This window comes from Calypte anna, chromosome 4, assembly GCF_003957555.1.
Source record: "Calypte anna isolate BGI_N300 chromosome 4, bCalAnn1_v1.p, whole genome shotgun sequence".
In the NCBI taxonomy this organism is placed as follows: domain Eukaryota; kingdom Metazoa; phylum Chordata; class Aves; order Apodiformes; family Trochilidae; genus Calypte; species Calypte anna.
The window spans coordinates 11,378,460-11,402,591 of record NC_044247.1 but is presented as its reverse complement, the minus strand read 5'-3'; the positions used below and the strand labels follow the sequence as shown (position 1 = coordinate 11,402,591).

The 24,132-nt window shown below is 41.7% G+C and overlaps 2 protein-coding genes across 4 annotated transcripts in view; both read right to left on the bottom strand.

The window, feature by feature from the left end:
* Positions 1-207: 207 nt before the first annotated feature.
* On the bottom strand, positions 208-1,098 carry LOC115598219 (syntaxin-1B-like). Its single transcript, XM_030449401.1, has one exon. The coding sequence runs from the start codon at positions 1,096-1,098 to the stop codon at positions 208-210; it is 891 nt and encodes a 296-aa protein (XP_030305261.1).
* A 6,903-nt stretch (positions 1,099-8,001) lies between these two features.
* BRWD3 (bromodomain and WD repeat domain containing 3) overlaps positions 8,002-24,132 on the bottom strand; it is a 47,473-nt gene continuing 31,342 nt past the window's right edge. For 2 of the 3 annotated variants that reach the window (XM_030448881.1, XM_030448883.1), the window contains 22 exons: positions 23,594-23,777; positions 22,937-23,030; positions 22,226-22,375; positions 21,326-21,402; positions 20,610-20,787; positions 19,878-19,994; positions 19,546-19,653; positions 18,593-18,717; positions 18,280-18,362; positions 17,722-17,833; positions 17,298-17,359; positions 17,049-17,204; positions 16,557-16,677; positions 15,802-15,927; positions 15,632-15,713; positions 14,249-14,305; positions 13,753-13,893; positions 13,346-13,498; positions 11,269-11,432; positions 10,605-10,702; positions 9,938-10,096; positions 8,002-8,808 (listed from right to left, as the gene is read on the bottom strand). In XM_030448881.1, coding sequence (XP_030304741.1) covers positions 8,021-8,808; positions 9,938-10,096; positions 10,605-10,702; positions 11,269-11,432; positions 13,346-13,498; positions 13,753-13,893; positions 14,249-14,305; positions 15,632-15,713; positions 15,802-15,927; positions 16,557-16,677; positions 17,049-17,204; positions 17,298-17,359; positions 17,722-17,833; positions 18,280-18,362; positions 18,593-18,717; positions 19,546-19,653; positions 19,878-19,994; positions 20,610-20,787; positions 21,326-21,402; positions 22,226-22,375; positions 22,937-23,030; positions 23,594-23,777 — 3,335 coding nt within the window. In that variant the 3' untranslated portion in view covers positions 8,002-8,020. The remainder of the gene's footprint in view (positions 8,809-9,937; positions 10,097-10,604; positions 10,703-11,268; positions 11,433-13,345; positions 13,499-13,752; positions 13,894-14,248; positions 14,306-15,631; positions 15,714-15,801; positions 15,928-16,556; positions 16,678-17,048; positions 17,205-17,297; positions 17,360-17,721; positions 17,834-18,279; positions 18,363-18,592; positions 18,718-19,545; positions 19,654-19,877; positions 19,995-20,609; positions 20,788-21,325; positions 21,403-22,225; positions 22,376-22,936; positions 23,031-23,593; positions 23,778-24,132) is intronic. The other variant, XM_030448882.1, reaches the window with a different exon arrangement.

Below are 24,132 nucleotides of genomic sequence, written 5' to 3'. Positions count from 1 at the left end.
CCCACGAGGTTTCCGTGGTCCCTGTGCTTCCATGTGAGGCATGCACGACGCTTGCACCATCCCACGAGGTTTCTGTGGTCGCCCTGCAGCACCGTGCAAGGTGCTAAGGGAGCAGCAGCAGAAGCAGCAGCAGCACCTCTCTTGACCCCGTTTCCCGTCCAGACAGAGCGGGGAAATCCCCAGGACCCCCTCGGGAGCCCCCCTGGCTCAGGGGAGGGCAGACCCGAGGCAGGGCAGGCAGGAGCAGCAGGGGCAGAGCCCCAGGGCAGCCGCCAGCAGAGCCGAGAGCCTCGACGGCCGCTGGTATTTCGAGGCTTTCTTCACCTCCCCGCCCGTCTGGGCCACGTAGTCGAGGGTTCTCAGGACGTGCTGCTCCACGCTGTCTGCCGCCCCGTGGTGCTCGCCCACCAAGCCCTCCAGCCGCAGGAACAGCCCGTGCAGCTCCTCCATCTGCATTTCCAGCTCCAGGAGCTGCTGCTGCCGGGCTCGGGCCGCCTCCATGTGCTGCTGCTCCGCTTTCAGCTCCTCCAGGTCCCTGCCGACGATGCGGAGCGTCCCGGGGCTCTGGGCCAGACGCTCCCGTTCCTCCGCCCGCAGCTCGACGCCCGCCAGCTCCAGCTGCCTCTCCATCTGCTCCATCAGCCGCTGCCGGTACCGGTTCTCCCGGGCGTAGTGACGGGCCAGGAGGGTCCGGTACCGCCGCAGCAGCAGCCAGAGTTGGGTCTGGCGGACGCGGGGACCCGCTCGGCTCGTCCCCATCTCCGGTGGGGCGGGCAGGGCCACCAAACGGAGCTGCAGGGCGACCGCCTGCCGGGTGAAGGCGGCTTTGGCGGCCCCGAGGCCCCGCTTCTCCCGGGCGATGCCGTCCGGGGAGGTGCAGCACAGCACCGTCTGCTGCGCTCTGTCGATCCTCTCCGAGAGCTGCTCCAACCCCTCCAGCACCCGCCACAGCTCCGCAGCCTCCCGCAGCGCCCGCCCTACGGGGCCGCCGTCGTCGTGGTCCCCCCCGAAGGCCGCGTTGTCGAAGCTCGGGGGTTCCTCGGTCGCGTCCCCTTCGGCCGCCACGCGTTGCCGGAGCTCCGGCAGCCGGTCCCGCATGCTGCCCGCACGCCAGAACCTTCGGTGGGACGGGCAGAACATCACCCGCACCCCGGGGAGGGAAGGAGGGAGGTGCGAGGCCGGAGCCTCCTGCGTCAACTGCGGGAAACTTTCCCCGAGCAAATACTGCGGGAGGCGGGGAGAGGACGGGACCTGAAACGGGAGGGGAGGGGACAGAGGGGGCCCGGGCAGGGAGGTTCGGCAGCGGTAAGGGAGAGGCTCACACCTGGGCTCGATATGTGATCTGTGGGGGTGGAAAACTAAGGGGTTTTATTCACTGAAAAAGGGAGAAAAAGGAGGGAGGAAAGAAAGGGGAAGAGAAGGGGGAGGGAAAAAAAGGGGGGGATAAAAGCGGGGGATAAAGGGGGGGAATCAAAAGGGGGGATAACAGGGGAGGGACAACAGGGGGGGAGGAAAGAAGGGAGGAAAGAAGGGAGGAAAGAAGGGAGGAAAGAAGGGAGGAAAGAAGGGAGGAAAGAAGGGAGGAAAGAAGGGAGGAAAGAAGGGAGGAAAGAAGGGAGGAAAGAAGGAGGAAGAGGGAGGAAGGGTGGGGGGAAAAAGGGTGGGAGAGGAAGAGAGGAAAAGGGAGAGGAAAAGGGAAAGAGAAGAAAAGGGAAAGAACAAAAACCACAAAAACCCCACAACACCAACAACAAAACCAAACAACCCCCCAAAAAACAAACAAGCAAATGAACAAAAAAAACCCCAAACCCAAACTCCTCAATTTTAAATCGTGTTTTTTTTCCTTAACATTTAAACTCTTTAGCAAGTAACGCAAAGCCAAAATAAGAGTTGTTTTTTTTTTTTTTTTTTTTTTTTATTTTTTTTTTTTTATTAAGACAATCCCACAGCTGGAAAATGAAACATCCTAGATTACATAAGTGACTTCAAAAAAACTCTAGAAAAAAAATCTTTACAAATTTACATTTGTACAATACAAAAACTAACAGCTCATTGCATATAAATATTACATTTGGTCTGCCAACACGTGGCATCAAAATCCCTGAAGTATTCATTTAAAGGGACCTGAGATAGCGGATGTGAAGATATGGGCATAAATATCACCTGGAAGAAAAAAATAATCAATATAGAAAGTAGACATAATTCTAATAGTTTTGTGCATTTTTTTTTTTTTTTGGAGTATTTTAAATCACCCAGAACATGAACTATAGAGCCTAAATCATGTGAATTTCATCACTGCAACACGGACTGGTGTTTCTAAATGAAGTCTGCTCTAGTGACTCATGGAGGAATGAATAGCCTGTGTTAGGATTCCTACAGAAAAATAATCATCAGACTTTGATTTCGGAATATATCCAAGAAACCACCACTCTCCTAGGAGGCATTTTTAGGAAGGAAAACAGAGGATTTTGATTTTATCAGTCAAAGCCTCAGGGACACCAACCCCTTCTGCCAGCACCCAGGCTCCTCTCATCACCCCATCTGCTTCTCCCACACCCAAAAATCAGGAGAAAATGCAGTGCCTGCCACTTAAAACAAAACCCAAAGCTGAGATTCTGCTCTTAATTGTCCACTGGTTTAAACATTTCCCAAATATTCACACATTTGGCTATTCCCAAACATGGCTGCAGTTATCTACCCAGGAGCATTGAGTCGCAGGTGTAGCACTAAGCTGCTCAGGTTCACTTGACCTTCTCACAAACTCAGATCAGGTACCCACATCCACACACATCAATGTATTCAAGCACCATTTTTATAATACTAGAGTTAAGGCTGTGACAGCAATTCCACTGGAAATCTAATTTTTCAGGGATTCATAGCACAGTTGTGTTAAAAGTCTGCTGTGGGCTGAACATGACTTATTAAAAATGTCCAAGCTTCCAACAGGTCTTTGCATTTCTAATTCTAAAAAAGACAACTTTTAGACTAAATTTTGCAGGCTGTTACTTACTGTACATAAAGGAGTTGAGTTGTAAACCTCTGATAAACTAATATTTGAAAATTATCTATGAGCAGTAATTTTCTATAATACATCCTTGTAAGAACACAGTGACAGCTCCCTATGCATCTAAAATGGAGATTTATCCTTGGACTGTTAACTGCTCCTTCCTGTAAATAATTCTGGTTTCATAAAACTTTGCATGGTGTTTGGTTTTTAAATAAAAAAAATCAAGAACTGTAAACACAGAAATTTAAAACACTGAATTCATGAGGCAAACAAGAGCAGGAAGCTCCCAAGTCAGGGCTGACAAGACAACCTTAAATCTACAGCTACTCCATTTTTCCTGTCATTCATTGCTGGGATTAAAGATGAAATATTAATCACTCTCTGATCAAAAAAAGAAAAAAAATCAGCAATTTTTCAACTTATTGCCTCATGTTAATACCGTGTGATGGGGAATGGTTGTCAGAAACATCCCAGACACCCAGGAGCAGCCTTTTCAAATGCTTGCCAAGGTTCATCTTGCTTTTTGTGGTCAAGAGAGGCTCCAAACATTGCCAAGAGCAATCCACTGCATTTTAAATGACCTGAAAACTCTCTGAACTCTGTGCCCAGTGTCAGCTCTTTGCAGTGCTGTCTACTACACACTCCTTCTGCTTTTGGGCAGGAGAAGCAGCTGAGGTCTTCACATTTAAGAAGACACTCAGGGCAAATTAAAACAACACAACAGGAAGCAGAATTTTAACCAGCCAAAAATCCTCCATTAATTTTTTTTTTTTTTTTTTTTTTTTTTTTTTTTTTTTTTTTTGGTGGTTCTATTCAAGCTCGTTGGTCTGCAGGGTGGGGTTGGTTGGGAAAAGGGAGGGGTGGCTTCTGCTTGGTTTATGGAGAAAAGAGTGATGAAAAGAAAGAGGAGTGATGAAAGTGCCCAGACCCATCTAAGTTCAAAGACTGACATAAAAAAAACCTCACAGGTTCTTTCAAACAGAAACATCTCATGAAGCTGGAAGCACACAACTTCTACACGGGGTACACTGACTGCAATTCACACAGCAAGGGGGAAAAAAAAAAAAAAAAAAGTCATTCTGAGATGGAATATCAGGTGGAACCAAGTGTTACTTTCTGAAGCCAGGGGTGAGGCAGCACCAGGGCCACAATCCCCTGGTGCCAGAGCAAGGGAAGGCACAGGCTGTCCCCTGGGATCTGGCAGCACTTCCACTCAGGGCACAGGTGGCCACAGAGGTGTGAGCCAAGAAGCCAGCCCTCAAACCTTCCATCTTTTTTAAATCCACCCCCAGCAAGTTGTAAACGAAGAAAGGAGGAGATAAAATGTATGGAAAAGTCTGTGGATGGGGTAAGAGATGTAGAATGAAATCTTACAGCCTGAGAGAAATAAAACTCATATTCTCATTTCCCAAAAGAGCATCCTGAATAACCTACGGGGCAGGCAAAGCAAGGCAAGGCAAAGAGAAAAACAAAAGGGGACAGAGAAAATAAAATGCAAGCAAAGTTTGGGCTGAACTGAGACAACACCAAGTGCCAAATCAGCTCTGGGGTTGATGCCCCAGGAACACCAGAGACAGCAGATATGGAGCCAGGAGAAACCCAGGAGCCAAACTGCACACCCAATGTTCAGCCCCAGCTCAAGGATGGAGCAGGGGGGGCTGAGACTGCTCTGGGTGAAGCCCCCCGGGGTGTGAGCCCTGTTTTCCAAGGTGTCTCCAATGCCTCAGGAGAGGGATGATGCAGCCAGAGAAAACCTTCCAGCACCAACGCCTGAAAATTCATCCTAGAGCAGCAGAGGAAGCCCTGTCCTGCCTGCACACCTTGGGAACCACCAGAACCTGATCCATCACCAGCCCTTCAGACCCTTTTCTCAGGCAGAGTTTTGGAGGTTTTTGTTAAGAACACAAGGAGAGGGAGCACCCTGTGGGCAGAGGAGCTGAGGAGATGCTGGCTGAGCATCTCAAGCTTGGCTCAAGGAGGGAGAGGGTACAAGGTTTAAATCATTTCACTGCTGCACCTGCTGGGTTGCTATGAAATTCTCCACAACTTTAAGTGGCTCCTGATAGGATTTGGGTTTTGAGAGAAAGCGCCCAAGTTACTACAGAATTGTCATTATTTCACAGAAGGTGGCTATGAGAAATCAATTGCCTAACTCAGAGAAAGAATTCAGATACAAAACCAAGTAAAAGTAACAAGTTATTTCTTTCATGCTTATAAAAGGTACTCATGCACAAAAAAAAAAAAGCTTTTTTTTTCTTTTTTTTTTACAATAAGCAATAGTTCTGTTGCTCTAGCACACCCTGCTGTCTAGCTCTTAATCATGTAACATGTTTGATTAATACTTACACCACAGCAAAGTGATGCTTCACTGTTATCTTCACAGTACTTCATTACATAGAAAAGATACATCTAAGAACATATTGAATATTATTCTAATTGCAGCTAAAATACACAAACTTATAAAACGATTTTTCTCTGGAATCCACGTGTTTTATCTCTCCCCAACCCATACACAAAATAAATAAGTAAGTGGATCTTCGGCCAGCCAGAAATATACAAAAAGCATTTCTTTTGTATTTCAAGATTTTTCAGGCTTTAGGACAGAGACTTTAGTGTTTACATCAGCTCAACAGGACTGACCTAATAGGGATATGGTTCTGACTATGGACTGATGCCTACATACTATTCCTGGCTACCATATGGAGAAGGACCAATCAAAGAAATAATACATTTTTTTTATAAATATATATGTGTGTATATATATATACATATACATGAGAGAGATGATAGGACAGGTGTTTATATTTTAAAGCCCAAGACAGAACTAGGAGAGCCTCTGCACTTCCCTCCCACCCCCTTCCCCATCAAAACACAACTGAATCAAATCCAGAAATGGATTGCAGCCCATTCAAAACATTACTTAAAAAATTAAGTGTGATTTTTGCACTGTACCATAAACTCGTATTAATGCTCTGAGCAAATTTAGGATATATTCTCCTCCATCACAAAACTAAACCTCTGCATTTTTTCAAGTCATTTTGCATCTAACTAGAATTTTTTGGAAAGCAAGATAAAATAGCTAGTGCTTAATATAGAAAGTCAAAAATTAAATTCCTTCTGCATCTGAGAATACACATGGGTCACTCTTTGCTGCCTGAGGTTTTCCAGAATTATTGACCAAGCTGTGCACAGAAGAACTTTAGGGTATTGGATGAAAGCTTAAAAAAACCCAAACCAAAACAAAACAGGAAACAAATCTTAACAAAACTCCACCAAAACCTTTCTAATCTCCTTTGTTGTTTGTTCTCTCTGTGTAACTGACTCAAATCTCTCACCCAAGCTACAACTGTCAGGTTGGTTTAGACAACAGGAGAAAATCCCAGCCCCACAGGTACTCCAGCCAGAGCCTGCACAGTAAGAGTCAAAGCCCCATCCCTGGAAATTTTTAATGCCAGGCTGGATGGGGCTCTGAGCAACCTGATCTGGTGGGAGGTGTCCCTGCCCATGGCAGGGGGTTTGGAACTCCATAATCTTTAAGATCCCTTCCAACCCTGACAATTCTGTGATTCTATCCTCACCTCCAGCTCAGCCCAACCCCAACTCCTGCTGCTCTTCACCAAGGAGCAAGACTACAAACATCATCCTGTGCTGTACAACTACCACTACCACAACCACTTCTGCTTTCAAGTTAGCAGTTTTCAGGATAACAAGTGCAACACGAATTCTCTTCTGGAAGCTTGAGATACAAGAGTCTGTCTGGAGGACATGAGCAGGAGCTTATTGGTACTGCCAGCCCCAGGGGTACCAGAGCTCTGCTCAGCTCCTTCATCACCTTTCAAGGGGCAAATGAAAACAAACACCAATTTGCACCGAGGAAGTGGCAGCAGGAAGGTGGGGGAGACAGTCAGCCTATCTGCACAACCAAATCACCATCTGCTGGAAACATGCTGCTGAAAAGTCTGAGAATTGCTTACATTTGTTTTCATTGTGTCAACATAACTAAGAGACAGTTAACTCTACAACTTGGCAAGCAGTTCCATCCCTCCACGCTCCTTCTTGCCTCTTCAACACCTACTGAGTAACAGCATCTATTTTCTTTTAAGTTTCCAGTAGTTGTAAATAGAGGTAGCTGAGCTACTATTAAAAATCACTTTATGCTTTGAAGAGGAGGAACCTTTCAAATGTTGAAGTTACCCCTTAGCTGCACAATCTCTATTAATACTATAAAAATATGAGAGGACAAAAAGAAAATAGATGCAAGTAACTTTTGCATTTGGCACCTTTTGTCTAGATATTCATACTTCTCAAGTATTCTCTTTTTAATAAAGTTAATGCACACATAGGACACACCACATCAAAGGTTTGCTACATATTTACAAGGCACCAACCCTTTGTCACTTTTTACACAAATAAAGAACCGATAGAAAGCACATCAGGACCCCCCTAACTGTAGTATAGACATACTTCAGTTCAGCACAATTCATCAATGCTTGGCCTGGGAAGATTAAAATAATCCAGATCCTTCTTACACTATAGAAACTGTAAACATTTTATAGCTGCCTTTAGGATTGGTGTATTGTGCAAAAGTTATCATTATTACTGTGTATAAGGATTTATGGCAGAAACCACATAAAAACTCTGTAAGAAGGTGCTATTTCTATAATACAAAAACAAAACAAGGGAGAGAAGTCAGAATCGTGACTCAAAATGTCATGTTCTTACTGAGAAGCTGGAAGCCTCTTTAATGTGATGAGCTCGTAGTGTGTGGGGAAGAATTTCTGTAATTTAAGGCCTAATGACTAAGGCTTGATTTGACCAATGAAGTGTGGCAAGCTGAAGTTGGGAAAGAAACACAAACTGACAGAATGGAAAAGCACCACTGTGAAACATGACTGGAGTCCCCGCACAACTTGCTTGGTAGATTTTTCTGGTAAAATCCCTGCAGTAGAAGGCCATTGAAGTTCTTTTAAAATTGTTCCAAAGTTCGTGGGGTTTTTTGTTTTTTTTCATCAGTCAATAATTCCATCCCATGAGATGGCTGACCCTGGCTTTTTCTGTCATTTTCCGCACCCTGCCTGACCTGGAAGTACCAAGGTTCAAAGGATCCTCGGTGTGCACAAAATTGTCATTATCAGAATCGTCGTTGTACAAGACAGTTCTCCTGCCCTCGTTCCTTGTTTTGATTCGAGGTGGCCTGCTGAACCTCCCTCCAAACACGTTCTCACCAAACTGTCCCCCAAACAGATTTTCAAATTCATCATCCGTAATCCGGGCGCGCTTCGCTCTGGTGGCTCCTCGCGAGGCTCCTCTGCCTCCTCGGCCTCTTCTTCCTCCCCTGCCACCACCTCTTCCTCTGCCACAGCCTCTTCCACCTCTACCACCTCTTCCCCCTCTGCTCCATCTCCCCCACCTCCCCCATCTACCTCTCCTCCCTGTCCCTCTGCCTTGCCAATTCCGTTTCCCGCCGGTGATTTTCCTTTTGATTTTCCGCTTGGGTTTTTTGGACTGCACAACTTTGCTGTAGTCGTGGTCTCCATCAATGTAATCCTGATCTGTTCTGGATGTTGATTCAGAGTCTGAATCGGAGCCACTCCTGCTTTCAGAACTCGAACTGGATCCCGAGTCCCCGCTTTCTGATGAAGACAAACCAGATTTTTCCTTCAGTTCCCTCTTCTTCTTTTCCTCTTCCTCCCCCTCCTCCAGGTGCTCGTCTTCTTCTGATGCACTCAGCAACTTCCTCTTGACTCCTGTCCGAGGTTCTCTGCCATCACCATTTGTAAGGGGCCCATCAGGAGAGTGATCTAAGCAAACACAAAATATCATCATCACACCTGAGCCAAATAAGACACAAGAAGTGGAATTTGCCTCATCTGCCCTTGAGCTGTGCTCTGAGCTACTCACCACGGGTGACCTTTGTGTGCTGTGGAGGCAAACGGGTGCTCTTAGGGGAAAATTTGTCAGACAAAATAAACATAGTTCATCTTCTCTAACAGGAAGGATACAAACTCTCCTTACTAAGAGTTCAGTGAAGATCCAGTCACAAAGGGATCCCAGACTGACTAAGTTAGACACAATCATCTAACATTTAGTCAGATGAATTCTACCTTAGGCTATCAAGGCAGAAAAAAACCCTCTAAAATCCATTTCAAATCTACAGACATTAAAATAACACTCTGCAAGCAGTATTTATTCCTTATCAAATGCATTTTCTCAGAAGGCTTAGTCCAGGACACACTTGGGGCAAGCACAATGTCAAGACAGTAAATAACCCAAGGAAACCCACAAGGATTGCTGAACACCTTCATTTTGAACTGCATAAAGTATTGTGCTGGCTTGGGACCCAAAGCACTATATGTTTTCAAAGTTACAAATCAGAAAATGGAGATTAAATATCTTTTTATAACATGGGTTATGAAAAGCTCACCCTGCAACCCCCAACACTGCTGCAGCAGTGTTGCAGTACAGACGTGACAGAAGCTTCACTGCTTGTTTGATGCCCACTTTAGTGGGCAGTCTGCTTAACAGGACCCAGAGATAAAATAGCCCAGTTTCAAACACTGCTTCCCTTCTCATCACAACCACTTACTCTTGATTATGATTAAAATATTTAAATTTTTTTAAAATTTCACTTTGGTTTTAACTTCATTAATCAAAGGAAAAGTATTTGAGGTGGAGATTCTGGTCTCCTTTTTTTGCACCTCCTGAGGGAATTGTAATTCCCAGGAATATTAAGTGCAATCAAGCTTTTCCAACTGGGGAAATTTTGAAGAAATTCAAACAAGAGAGCACAGACTGCAAGAAAGTAAACTGAATTCCTTGGTATGGTTGGGGGAGACACTACAATGCTCACATCAGGCAAGACAAGGAGAAGCAACACTTTCATTTCCAGTGCAACCAATCATTCCAAGAACAGAGTATGTCATTTCTCACCTTGTTTCACTGGTGTAGATTTACTCCTGACTGGTCTGTTTTTCCCTGCATCAGTGCTATTTCCACTTCTGTTCTGAGCATTTGAGCCTGAGGAGGATGGATGACCCTCCATCTCTTCACCAGTGGCTGAACCCAGAGGTTCTTCTGCTGTATCTGAAACTTCAGACAGGACACTGCTGATGTGACTGAGTAACTTTTCTCCTCCATTTCTAGGGTTGTAATGCAAGGCATCTGGGGGAAGTTTCCTACCACCTGAGTTAAGGCTAAGTCAGGACGTTAATCTCACCAAGCTCCCTCTGCAGGCATGAAGAGATACATCCCTCCAGGGTGTAATCCAAAGTAATTTATTTGTAATTGCTGTATGAGGGAAGCCCATGTACAGGAAGGTACAAGCTCTTGTCACTAGGTTAATTCTCACCAAGGTCAGAGCCAGGCTCCCTGTTCTCTGACCCTTACCAATAACTTACCAGCAGCTGGAGGGCCAAGTTCAGTGAACACAGTCTACAGATAACATATTCACATGCCCTTGCTTTCAGCAGATGTATTGATGTGACACACAAAAATCCAAGATTTAAACTGAACATTAAATAACCTTCAGCTTTTTCATCACTCTCTACACACAAGTTGCTGCAAGAGAAAGGATGCATTTTATAAAAATTTTCCTCACCATGAGATGAAACTGAGGAGCTAGTCCTTGTCAAAGGCAGTGAGGTATTCTGGTTGGGTTTAGGTTGGATCTTCATTTGTTTCTGTTTCCCTTTTGGGCTGAAGACACAAAATATCCCAGAGATCAAACCATTAGTACCAAAAGACTCAAGCACAAAACAAATTTCCCTGCCAAGTGTCTTGCTCCTCACAGCAAACATGTAACACAAACGATCTCTTCCCAGTGCTTGGGCAGGTGTAGTGATACTGGAAATAGTGACAGCATCATTCTCTTTGTTAAAGGTTTATGAGCTTGCAGAAACAAGATTTCACCTCATCTTTTAAAACACAGACTCACTTTACTTCAATAACCTATCATATGGAAGTCAGAAAAGTGTTATCCAACACTTTTTTCAACAGTTACTAAACAAAGGCAAAAAGAAACTTGCTCTTCTATTTTCTCCAGGGGGAATACTTCTAATTACATAGTCTTGCACCTACCAGAATTATTCACAAGCTACGAACTGAGCATGGAATTGGAGCTCACGATTTTATCACCCAAAAGAGCAACTGCCTCAGGAAGCAAGCAATACTGTTACTGCCTGCTTATCACAAAGGCTTTTCTGCCACTGTCATCTCAAATACCACCAAAAGCTAGTGGCAATATCTCACTATCATGATGTTACCTAGATGCTCTGCTAGTTGAGGGTGAACTGCTACTGCTTCTTAGCCGCTTTCGGTACCGTGGCCTTTTCCTCTTCTGACATTGCATTGCTGACTTGTACTCAGAGATGATATTTTTCATATGGTTTTCAAATAAGGCAGATAATCGAAGTGTCATGCTGTAAATCTGCAGTGAGAAAGCATTGTTGTGCTCATTAGAATGTGGGTCACTAGAAGATGAGCAAAAAGGAAAAATCACAAAGAAACCCAGACTTGGTAGCACAAAAGAAAAAAATGTTCAGCCCTGAGGTTCTGCACAGATAATTTCCTTCATGGTACAAGGATATGCTTGTTGTTTTCATAGAAGGATTCAATTACTGCTCCAGGAGTGAAAGGCAAATGGATATCTGGATTACTGAAACAGAGCTTCCCTTTAATCACCATAAAGCACAGAAGCACACCACAAGGTAACTCGAAGTACCAAGGGGTGACCTTTGCTGCCCCCACACCTTTGCTTTAATTCCCTCCTGATGAATCCTCACACCATCCCTACAGAGCTGCACAGAGATCCAACAAAAATGTCCTCATCCCTAATTTCTGTGATCCAGATGTCGAAATCCTCACACCATTTCCCTGTCCTCTTTCTAGGCCTTGCTTCTGCATAGCCTCATCTACAAATGGACTCATGGCAATTTCTCCATGTTCCAGACATGTATTTAATAAATGTATTTATTTCTGGTCAAGATTTCACCCTGGATGTCTTTGAATTTTGGCAAACTAAGAGCTCAGACCTGGCATATACAAAACAAAGTTCTTGATTCCTTCCTCATACCCACACCCTTCTGCTGCATCCAGTCTTCTGAAAACTGTGTAAACACCACCAAGGTGTTATCATCATCTCAGACCTCTTCTCATTTCCTGCAGTCTGCTGAATGTAAAATCTCTGATACAGAGTTTTCTTTATATTTATAGAACCTCAGTTTTGCCCAGACCCTTATGTTTTAGCAACATCCTTCTCTTTAACTCTGGTAGCCTGCCCTCCTTGCTGCTGCAAAGGAGGTAAAATGGGCTAGAAAAGCTCAGGCTGTTACACAGATCTGGCAGCAGACAAACCTGCAGTGGCAGAAGGTCCAGCAGAGAGCCCCAACCCTCCAGCAAGGCTCACCTCACTGAGGCACTTCACAGTAATTAAGCAAATGGATATTGATGGGCTACTCCATTAAAATAATTTGGGAGTTGACTCACAAACTGCTCAGTTATTAATACACAGGGAAGTTCCCAGGGAATGTGTTGGCAGTAAATATCTCACCAAATTTACTCCTGTATCAAGCACACAGAAGAACCCCTGAAGTCACCTCTCTTCTTGCAACCCTCTACTGGTTTCCTTTCTATTAAAGCCAGCAGAAGCTACTGGTCTGGTATGCATTTCTTAATAGTCATGCACTTAGTAGTCATTTTATCTAGCTCATAGAAACCCATCTGTATATAAACATTTTCATCTCTATTTTCCCTCTCCCCATACCATGTTTAAGGCTCCAATACAGCACTTTTCTTTCCTACCTAAGTAGGTTCCTATTCCTGCATGCAGAAAAAAGCAAGATGAGTACCTGAGAAACACAGGCAACACTGTGCAAGTCTTGCCAAGCATACCAACTAGAAAAAAATAGAAGTATTATAATGCTCTCATCTCCTCCCCTCCAACAATAGAAATATTGCATGAACAGTAGATTTTTAAAAAAATCCTATTCTATATACATGCAATTATCAATTGCTGACAGCCTTATTTTCAGGAATAAATTACTGAAAAAAATCCAACAACTGGCAATCAGTTTCCTGCTACAGATGTTTAAAGAAATAGTAGCAATAGTAACCACAGAATTTCTCAGCAGCTCTAAGTTCAGGAAGTACAGGTGAAAATGAAATTCAGAAGTGATCTGTGTGAGCAGAACAAAGCAATTTTATAACCACTGCTCCCAGAATTGACACGTGCTGCTTCTTTTTCTTTCACAGGGTTTTGGTCTCCAGCTCCAGACCTTATTTCATGCACTGTATTCATGTGGGGCCTTTGTAAAAAGGAAAACATTCAACTTGATTACTTACCCGAGACTTTTTATTAGGAGTGTAAGCTTTTGAGTTGCAGAATATTAAACGAATATCTTTGTAGAATTCCAAGGGACTAGTGTAGTTTCCTGCTTCCAAGGTTTCTTTCACAGTGCTGAAGTCCATAGGAGTGTCTACAATATCTCGATAATCCTGTAGGAATCCACAAGAAAATCAGACAGGCTGATAAACCCTATGGCAATAAACACACCTAAGTGTTCACCCACAACAAGGAATTATTTCTCCTTGAGAGTTACTGCAGATAATTCTCTGAAAACACCTGTGCCCAGAACACAACATGTCCCAGCTCAGAAAGGGAGAGGTCAGAAATGTGCCCAGCCTGGATGTTTTGCCAAAGGATGAGGAATAGGCTTTTTAAAAATTTTTAATAGGAAACATGTACTTACAGGATAGGAGAAGAGATCAACTGGCTGTCTAAAAGGCTCTGAATCCTCTCGTTCATAAATGAGGTTTAGCAACTGCTTGCACTGCTCTTTCCAAGCATCAGGACTTGCTTTTATGGGCTGTCTTTTTATTCGTCGTCTCACCTGCAGGGAAACAGATGTATTTCATTATTTTTCAGAATATTCAGACTTTTCACTTTAAGGTTAATAATTTACAAGCCTTATTATTCAAAGTAAATTTTCACAACTAAAACCAGTGTTTTTGTCAGCCTTTGTCCAGTTCTGATTGAAAACTGAACCTGTTCCTGGCATCTTTCAAATCAAATTAATGAAACTGATTGCTTAATTTTTGAAGAATCTTCCCTGCAGTGACTTCCTTGGTCAGTGAATACTTAGGCACACATGTGACAAATTTCAACTCTTCCAGATCTAAACCAGTGTTTCAGTACCTGGGTCTATCTCCCTTCACAAGTGAGCCCAAGGAGGAATGTTTACTCACTCGTCTTTTGCCAGAGGAAGTTCCTGGAGCATCTGAATCCACATCAACTTCTGCCACCTAAAGGCAAAGGCAACGATTACACCCTCCGTGACGGATAAAGGGCTTAAAAACCAGACACCAATTACCAACACAATTTTCAACTACTCGAATGAAATCAATGGCTCAAGCCAAACAGAAAGGAGTCTCAAACTAGAACTTGCACAACTCCAGGAAAAAATATTAGGTAGATCAGCTGTTCCAGCTCTTTTCCAAGTTTGATTCTAGAGAAATTATACATGAACACATGAGAAACATGAATGACTTATATTTGGCCCTGAAGACTCAGCTAAATTCATTCCTCTACCTAAATGTTCACTCCCTGAGCAGCTGCACTGAGTTTATTCAGGTTTCATGTTGTGCCTTACCTGCATTAAGTGTCTGTAATATTCTTTTCAGAATCTAGATTTAGAAATTACAACAATAATTCCTCCAGACACAGCTTTCTATGCTAACTAAAAATATTTCTACACTCATGAAGCAAAACACTTCTGATCACTGCTTGACACAAAACAGATGAGATTCCCAACTGGCACAAGAAGGTTAAGTTGGGAAAAGGAAGGTGTGCTAGTCAAGTCATGGAAAACCTTAATTTTCTGCAAAATACTCTTTTAATAGTCTGTGAAAATAGATGTTGCCAATAAAAGGTAGGTAAATTATTACATTGAAGGATTGACTTTAAGTTTCAATACAAACCCAAGACAACAGAACCAGCATACAGGTGTTTGAGCAGTATGAGGAATAACTTAAATATTTCAAAACTGCAACAAGGGAGTCTGTCTTGGTGACAGGAGGAGGTGACAGTTCACTTTCTTTGCAAAAGAAGCTACAGTACTTCCCAAAATGCTGACAAACTGCATTTCATGGAAAAAGGAAGAAAATGAAAGGTGTAAGAAGAGAAAAAAAGTTCAAGGAAGTGATATCTAAGCTGGTTTCTACCTGTCATTTCACTCCACAGTGTGACTGATGGGCACTGACACACAATTATGTAAGAAAACCAGCTCTGCTGCCTGGCAGACAAAGGGAGAGTTGTTGTCCTGCTTTGCAGACTGAGTAATAGCCCCAGCTCATATTCCCCTTACTTACTAATACTGCCTCACACAACAAAATGTCATGTACTGACAGGAGATTAAAGATAGGCAGTTCCAAGAATAATTTTTACTTACTTAAAGGAGCTTATTGCCCCAGGTGAGCAACTCAAGTGACCTAAAAAGGCTCATCTTAAAAAAACTCAGTGCAGCTCCCCTGAAAATAAAAACTCAACAAAAAAGCTTTACTCAGAACTCCTTCCAGGTGCTGAATTTTAAAAAGGCAAGAAGTTCTGATGATCAGACTTAATGGTCTTACCTCCTCTTCTTCATCAGTACTGCTGAGGTCTTCTGCTTTCACCTTGTTATATATCTCTAATATATCAGTACAACTCTGATCCCTGTAGGACAGCAACAAAAGCCATAATATATCATCAAATCTCTCAGAAACTCAGGATGTCAGGGCTACAAAGTTAAAACCATGCCTACCCAATGAACCGAAGCAAGACATCTGTTACAATTTTGGCTGCTTTGACTATGGGACTGTCTGGCTCGTTAAAAGTCCTGGCATTATGTTCAATGTATCGTACCTCCCACATCAGTGCAGAGATTCTCCTGGAAAAAGAATAAACAAATAAGGGAAGGGAAGGGGTGGAGAGGAAAGCACAGGTTAATTTCTTTCTGAGTTCAGAAGTAAAAAAAGTAATCAGGTAACCCAAGTCTAAGGGATACAAAAGTTGCCAGACATCCACCCTGCCAGGCTGCAACAGCTTTGTGGAAGAAAGATGTCCCTCTTCAAATCAGCAATGAACAGAATCAAAAGAGCAATTCAGCCTCCTGAGGGAAACAGCTGCCTGTTCCCACTTAGAAAAAGCCTTCAAGTGGTCCTCAGAGGGAAAAAAAAAAAAAAGAAAGAAAAAAAAACAGGCTATTTTTTTATCCCCAGGTTAACTGAGATTTCAGTTTATAGCACTATTTAGCCCACTTCTGGCAACTGCAACACAAGCAAAGCATCTGGTTCAAAGGCTGTAGATACAGATGAAGCAAATATTCTTCAGATATATCAATTTTTACCTTAACAATGTGGCCCAAAGAAATTATTATTCAGCAAAAGACTCACTTTGCCCAAGGCAAAAAAGAATCAGAACATCTGCTGTCAGCCCACCAAAGAAATGTGTAGCTATAAAGCCTGTCCTTGGCTGTAGTAAGTGGAGATGACAAACAAAAAACCCAAACCAACTGACCTATAAAACCTGTTTTCAAGCCTCCTCCTGATTGTGGTGAGGTCAGTTGGATAAGCAACAACAGTGCAATACATGGGATAGGCACTAAGGTCCACTGGAACAGCAAAGGGATTAGAAATGTCTGAAAGACAAAAGATCAAAAGAATTTAGATGCCTCAGAAGATACCAGGAGGAAAGTTGTAAGTTAACTAGATGCCTGGTAGTGGGTTTTTGGCTGTTTTTTGAGGGGTTTAATTCCATGTTTTATCACATTTAGATATGACCCACTAAGGATCCCCAATTAACTTGAAAGAGAACAGCTTAAGCCACAGAAAAACAGGAATAAAACTGAAAAGGAGACCCCTTGGGATTGAAAAGGCTCTTTTCAATGATTTAGTTGAGCATATTTCAAGCACCCCACACCAACTCCCAGTGCTCCATCCTATCTACTCTTCAGTCATGTGCCACCACACTGACATTCTGAACCCTTCTGCCTTTTTTCTTCAAACATACCAAGGGAAAGAAGTTGCTCAATCCCTCGGATTACTCGCTCACATTCTTCATCTCTGGAGTGGGCCCCCCATTCTCCTTCCTGGGGTTTGTAGAGAAGAGCTGTCAGCTCATCTGGAGTCACAGGAACTCCAGCACCAACCTCCTCTGGATAAGCAGCTAAAGATGAGAAATTCAGCAACAATAAGTACTAGCAGTGGCCAAGAAAAGATATTTGTTTTTTATATGGACATGAGCTCAACACACACTTACTTCCTTCTGGAATTGGTTCCATGTCCCATGGGCTCATCCTCTCTCTTTCATTATTATCCCAGCTATTAAAAAGAATACAGTCAAATGCCTAAGTTAGAACTGAAAATAACAAGACACCTTTTCTCTACCAGACATAGAAGAAAATGGTCATGCTTACTAGAAACAAGACATGTCACTGGCTATGTGCATACTGCTTATTTTTCTCTCGTACCTCCCATTTATTCACTGCATTGCTGCTCACACTGGAAGGGTTTTATGACTAAGTTCAAAATTAATACCTAGATACAAGTGCCTGATGATGTTGTGAAATGGGGAAAAGGATCCTAGTTCTTCAGGCACACATTTAAGTTGCATGTAAATGTCCAGGAGACTCAGAGCAGGTGTGCGAGAGGTGTGCTAGGTAACAGCTGTGTTAAGTACTCACTGAACAGAGTAGCACTGGAAGGAACTATCTGGATATTCTGCCTGGAAAGGCTGCTGACTCTCCACAGTTCCAAACCACCAAGCATCATCGATTATACTGCGAAATCTATCCCCTGGAAAAGGGAGAAGATTGCATTCAGCACAGCAACAACACAAACAATTGCTGAACAATTCTTTTGAGAGAATCAACTTCATCTTTCATAAATTCACTGCTTTGGCTCTTAAAATTTTGCACTGCAGACAGCGAGCCCTTCCCTTAAAGGGAGAACTTTCACATCTCTGCTTAATTAGTCACAGCTGCCTCCAAGCCTCAAATTACAATCTAACAGGACATTCTTCTGCTATCACAGCCCTTCTAACAAGATTCTCTCATTTCTCTCTTTTTTTTTCTGCTACAGGAATTGCAAACATTAAATAAAGTGTCCAATGACCACAATAATATCACTACACATGGTATAGTCCTTTACATCATTTAAAAGAGATGCTGTATCCTATTAAACAGCTGCAGAAATCTGGCAAAACAAAGGGAAATGGGTAAAAAAAAGTAGTAAGTAGTCACCTATTTGCCAGTTCCTTTCTTTGGCTTCATTATAAAACTGGTGCAGCACAAGGAAGTCAATAACATCTGGCATATCATGGTACCTTCATGAAACAGACAAAAAAAAAATATTCTATTACCCAAAAACATATTCCCTCATGTACAATAGTCTCCAAACACAGAATTCCAAGCATTTTGGTTTTAAGTTTGGCAGAATAATTAAGAAATGCCACCATCATGCCTCGCAAGAGTAAAAAAGAAAGGAAGTTTGGTGAAGCTTCTAAACTGCAAGAAGTTCTCTTGAATAATTGTCACCAGCATTTCAGTTACTCACTTTATGGAAAATGATTCTCCAGTCATTTTGCCTGTGATTGGATCTAGGAATGCAAGCTTCAAGCAGCAGAGCGTGGGAGGCCCAACTTCATACTTAATTCCTACAGTCTTCACAAATTCTTGTTCCTATTTATCAAGAAGTGAAAATACATCACTTGCTAACAAAAAACCAGCCATGATAAAGTTCTAAATGTATTAGTAAAAACCAAATATGTTTCTGCTTTACAGCCCATGCAGTTTCATCACTAAAATAAAATCAATCACAATTACTACCTTAAAAAAAATGAAAAAGATGTAAAATGCTCATTCTCTTCATAGATGTGTGAATAAATTATTTAACTTCTGTAATAAGTTTCTAAGGAACAAACCAGTCTGGTTTTAACCATGCTAAGGGCACCAAAGGGCCTCTCATCCTTGCATAGCAGCATAGAGGGGAAATAAAAGGAAAGTTTTTCTCTTAAAGAGGAAATTCAACAATAGCTTTTATTTTCACACCCTGTCAGACAGCAGCAGGTGGTTAAGATCCCTGTCCTAAGTGAAATACTACTTCCTTTTCCTTCCAAACTGGTGATGCCTTTGAAGGTAACAGCTGGAATCAGCAAATACCTAGGACTAGCAACTCCCTGGGCAGCCTGTTACAGTGCTTAACTACTCTTATTCTAATTGATTATAAATTTTATTTAATATTCTAAATTTTCTTTTATCTATCAGGTAAGAATACCACACTAGATAAACTTTCATATGCTTTAATACTCTTCTGGCTTCTTATTATCAGGAGCTGAAGACATGTAAAGGCTTTGTGCTAATGAAAAAGTTAACTTTAAGATTTACAATTTTAATTTTGACATTAACATTATAAAGTAATGGGCTTTTTCTCATTTTTCATACAGTTTTTTTAGCATCAATTTAACATTACAGAGTCATGCAGTGCTTTCAAGTATTTATTTAACTCACCCTGAGTTCCATTTTGTTCCATGGTTGCTTTTGCATGTTAATACTGTAAATTTTTGCTTTCCTTACTGCCCTCACATAAGCTTCATGGCCTTGCCTAAAATATATGATCTTAAAATAAAAAAAAAAGGGAAAAAAAAAAAAAAGAAGTTAACTTCATTTTTTCTGATAGTTCCCTTCCAGTTTGTTTCCAGAAGCACATTCAGGACATAGGGCAGATGTCTTTCTTTCAATTCAAAAGCATAAATCAGTGAAAATATTGCTGGATGTAACAGTCCTGACCACCACAAGCTCATCAGCCCAGGCTGGAATTTCAGACTTGTTCTGCTCCTTACCTCATCTCCCATCTGGGGGACAAAAGGTGAGCGGCGGGGTATGGTATCCAAGATCCACTGAGGGGCAAGCCACTCCTCACTGGGTTCTCCTTCCATGGAGAGCAGGCCACTGGCTTTCTGAAATGACATTAAATGACATTTCATGACATGAAATTTAGAGGGTAAGCTGTAATCACCATGGCAAAACATGACAAACTGAGCATGCAGCAGTTCCTGCAGATATAAAGGCAAAGCAAAGGCTGGAACCTTCCAAAAACATCAGCTTTATAGCAGAGCAGAAGACATGTTCTTTATAAATATAATAGAAGAATAACATCTTGATAAATCAAGAGATTATACCTCTTCCCTTAGAAATATTCCAAGCATCTTCTTTAAAAAAATATTAGGAAAAAAGAAACCTGAAAATGTAGATGGTATATAGATGCATTAGAATTTCACAACAAAACCACCTTGGAGTAACTCTGCAGTGAAGAGCATAAATCTGGGAGAAAACATGCCACCTGTAATGGAGAACTACCTGCAGGAAACACAGAAGTGTGTCTGTACCACACAGCAGCAAAACAATTAAAAAATTACCCTGATACCACTGCTACTGCAACTACTGTGCTGTCCACAGGCTTTCTTGCTATTTAATTGTTTGTGAAAAATTTTACTTTGAAAACAACCACTCAAAAAAAAATCTATATTCCTAAAGTGAAAAAGAGACTAAAAAAAAAAATGAAAAATGCTGACCTTTTTTCTAGGCTGTTTAAGTTTCCTTCGTTTTGGCTCCAGTCCTTTTGTTCCCTTCATATTTTCATCTTCAGAACTACTACAGATTTTCCGAGCTGCCTGCCTGGTTTGTCTCTTTGGAGGCTGGAGATTAATTCCAGCATCTGCTGTCCAGTCAGAATATTCACTTGATGAATCACTGTAGATAATAAAAAAATTGTTAAGAAAGAAAACAGCACTTCAGTTTTCACACAATGGAGTGAAAGGTCCAAACATTCAACCTCCTCTTCTGGCTATGTGGAACAGATGTCAGGATTAGCACAAAATCCCATCCTCATGTGAATTTAAAGAAAACTTAAGTGCCTTCTAATTTGTGTATTTCAGTAAATTACTTTATTAATTGCAAACTCCTAGAAAAACTACAGGAAAATACTGCAGTATGAACAGAAGATATGTGTGCCTTTCTACCAGTATTTCTCTTGCATTCCATTTTCACCCTGTTTTTCTGTTAAATACTCTGATAAAAACTACTACAATTACTTAAGTCAATCAAATCCATAAAAGTATTTGTGTGTTCATGGAAAAAAAATGTTTATACTGTTTTAAACTAAGTGTACTAAAGACTGCTTCAAGCTGCCACAAGGTGTAACAAATCTGCACTGACTTCACAATAGTAAACGTCTGCCTTAAATGAAATAATCAGCTCATGTTAATAATGAAGAGAGCAGTAAAGCTACCTGGAGCTGCTTTCACTTTGCCACGCTGCCACAGGATCATCCAGAGATGCATCACTTGTGCCAACAGTCTCATCTTCCTATATTAAAAACAAAATGTTTCACTTTGGGGCCAAGCTGAAAATCTGCCATTTTTTCTCTGGAAGTTGTATGGCTTGTTTCACCTGAGGAAAACTTTGTAGTTAAGGACTGGTTTAGCTTCAAGTAAGTCCACAATTTCTTTCTGTATCTTAGTTAATACTATACTCTAGGCTTATATGATTTCTATAGAAAGAGATGGGAATTTTTAAGTATTAGGAGCATAGAATGAGTTCTTATTTAGGTGTCTAATTAATACATTGTAGTGTCAAGTGAGCAACTTTATTGCTGTTATGTACATTCAATGCCATTTACAAAGAAACAAAGTTTGGTGTCTCTTTGCATGCTTCCTTAATAAGAACAAGCTATATTTAATCTGGTATATTGTAAGTTCTTCCCTATTAATCAATGGTTAATACCAATTCTAAATCTCTTTCAGCAGCAGCCTACAGATGCAGATGAATTCAAAGTACTGAATGTGACCCAGAACATCTGTGCAGAACGAAACCCCCACAACTTCCAAGTGGTTTAACCCAATCCAGGTAAATTCCCTTGGAAATGTCTCAGATTTCCAACAATACCCAACCTGTTTTAAGTTAGTTTTGAACACTGTACTGGCACTGAGGTAAATGATCCTTCTCTCTCCAACAAGATCAGCCTACTACACCCAGCACACAAATCCAAAAGCCTCAATGCTCCGAGTGTTCCTTCCTGGGTGCAGAAACTCGGAGCCTGAGCAGTCCCAGTGCTCTGAGCACACCACTTGCCAAACCACCTATTTGTGAGCAAGGGAGGGGAAAAAAAACAGCATTTGATGCAGCAGACCTCTGAAGAGCTCTCTGACTCCTCCCGTGCCCGTGCATTCTGATTTGCTCCCTGCTGGTTGTGCTCGATGGTGGAGCGGGTTTGGTAGGCGTGCTGCCGCTTGCGTTGGTTCCTCCTCAGAGACCTCCCCCCTCCTGGCTGGTAATCATTCTTTTATCACAAGAAAAAGAAGGCCAAAAAAGAAAAAAAGATTAGAGATTGCATGGTGAACGACACAGTTCAAGTGCCTGAACATTGTATCACATTTACAAACCACAACTAAAAAATCTAGAATTAGAGATTTGCTTTTCGTGCCAGAGCACAGGCAGGTGGGTTTTTTGGTTCAGCATCAATTCTGCCTTAAAAAGGAAGTTATGAAGATATTTGTACTTTTTTTTCCCCTAAAAAAATGCCTGCAGTCTCTGAATACAATAAAAGCTAGGCACTTAAAAAAGTGCAGTACCTCTAAGATTTCTCCTAGTTTCCACAAGTCAAACTGCACACCCTCTGGGGCTCTGCTCTTCCCCTACCCCAGCATCTTCCCACTACTGAAGCCTTAAGGATGGAAATTCCCCAGTGCTGTTTGCATATTAGAGTGTAAAGACAGACAAATCACAGTTACAGAAGGAAGAGAGCAAGCCAGAGAAACAATTAGTACTATTGATCTTCTAAATAATTTTTAAAAATTGGTTTGGGTTTTATTTTTTTGGCTCTTCTGCTGAATGAACTCACCCTCTGCAAGGTGTGGGATGGCTTTCTCTTCTTTTCAACAGTGTACAAACTAATTTCAATTTCACCTTTGGCAGCTCGACATTCTTCCTGGACCCTAATTATACACAGGAAACATCCATTTTATTCAATAAATCATCACAGAACTTGACAGTTTCATTAATACACACTCTAAAATACTCCTGGTTCCCTTGCTAGAAGAAATTGGTCCTTTTAGCAGCATCCAAGTATACTCCTCTTCTGGAATCACAAGTTAAGGAAGCAAACCTCTCAGTTGAGCATGCTTAATTATTTTCAAGAAGACTGAAATGTAATAAAATAATTTTTGTGGTTTTTTTTTTTTTTTTTTTTAAAGCTTCAGGAAATACTATAGGTGAACAACTGAAGAAAGAGTCAGCTGTGAAGAGATGGAATTACCACTCTCAACTCTCCAGAGGCTATCACTCTACTCCTAATATCCAGATTTCAAAACAAACAGTTTTAATATCCAGATTTTCAAAAAACAGTTCTGAAAAACAATTTTTAAAAGCTTGTAAGAAGACAGAGAAGAATCATTAAAGATTAGACGACCTGATTTTTCTTTTCGTTTTTTTTTTTTTTTTTTTTTTTTTTTTTTTTTTTTTTTTTTTTTTTTCCCCCCTGTCTCACTTAGCATCTTACTTGCTGATGCCTGGAGGAAGCTCATTCACAACCACTCTCCTGCTCCATGCCATGAGATCTCTCTCTGTGGCCATTTGGCTTCGGGGAGCATTGTGGTGCATCTGCCGGACCCCCTCGATCTGACCGCTCCTCCGGAGACCAACGTTGGGAGGAGATGTGACATCCAACCCTGGGCTTCGAAGACCTAGGGAAGAAAGAGATTTACTTTTTTCTCTCTCCACTTCTATAAACAATTCATAAAAGCTGGAATTTCAAGCTGCACAAGCAAGCTGGCAATAAACAACATATTTAATGTTAAATTGCTTTGTGTTTGCTTCAGGTGAACATTTCTGTGTACTGGAGATGTGCATGCCACTGTAACATCACTATGGTTTTGCTTTATCTTCAGATTATCTGAGGCAAGCAAAGAATATAATCTATGAGAAAAGTTTTAAAGGCACTCAAGGGATCTTCAAATCAAAGTCTTGTCAACTGTTTGTAGGCCCTGAAATCAAGAATCTCAAATTATGTGATAAAAGGAGGGACAAGGTTGACACCTA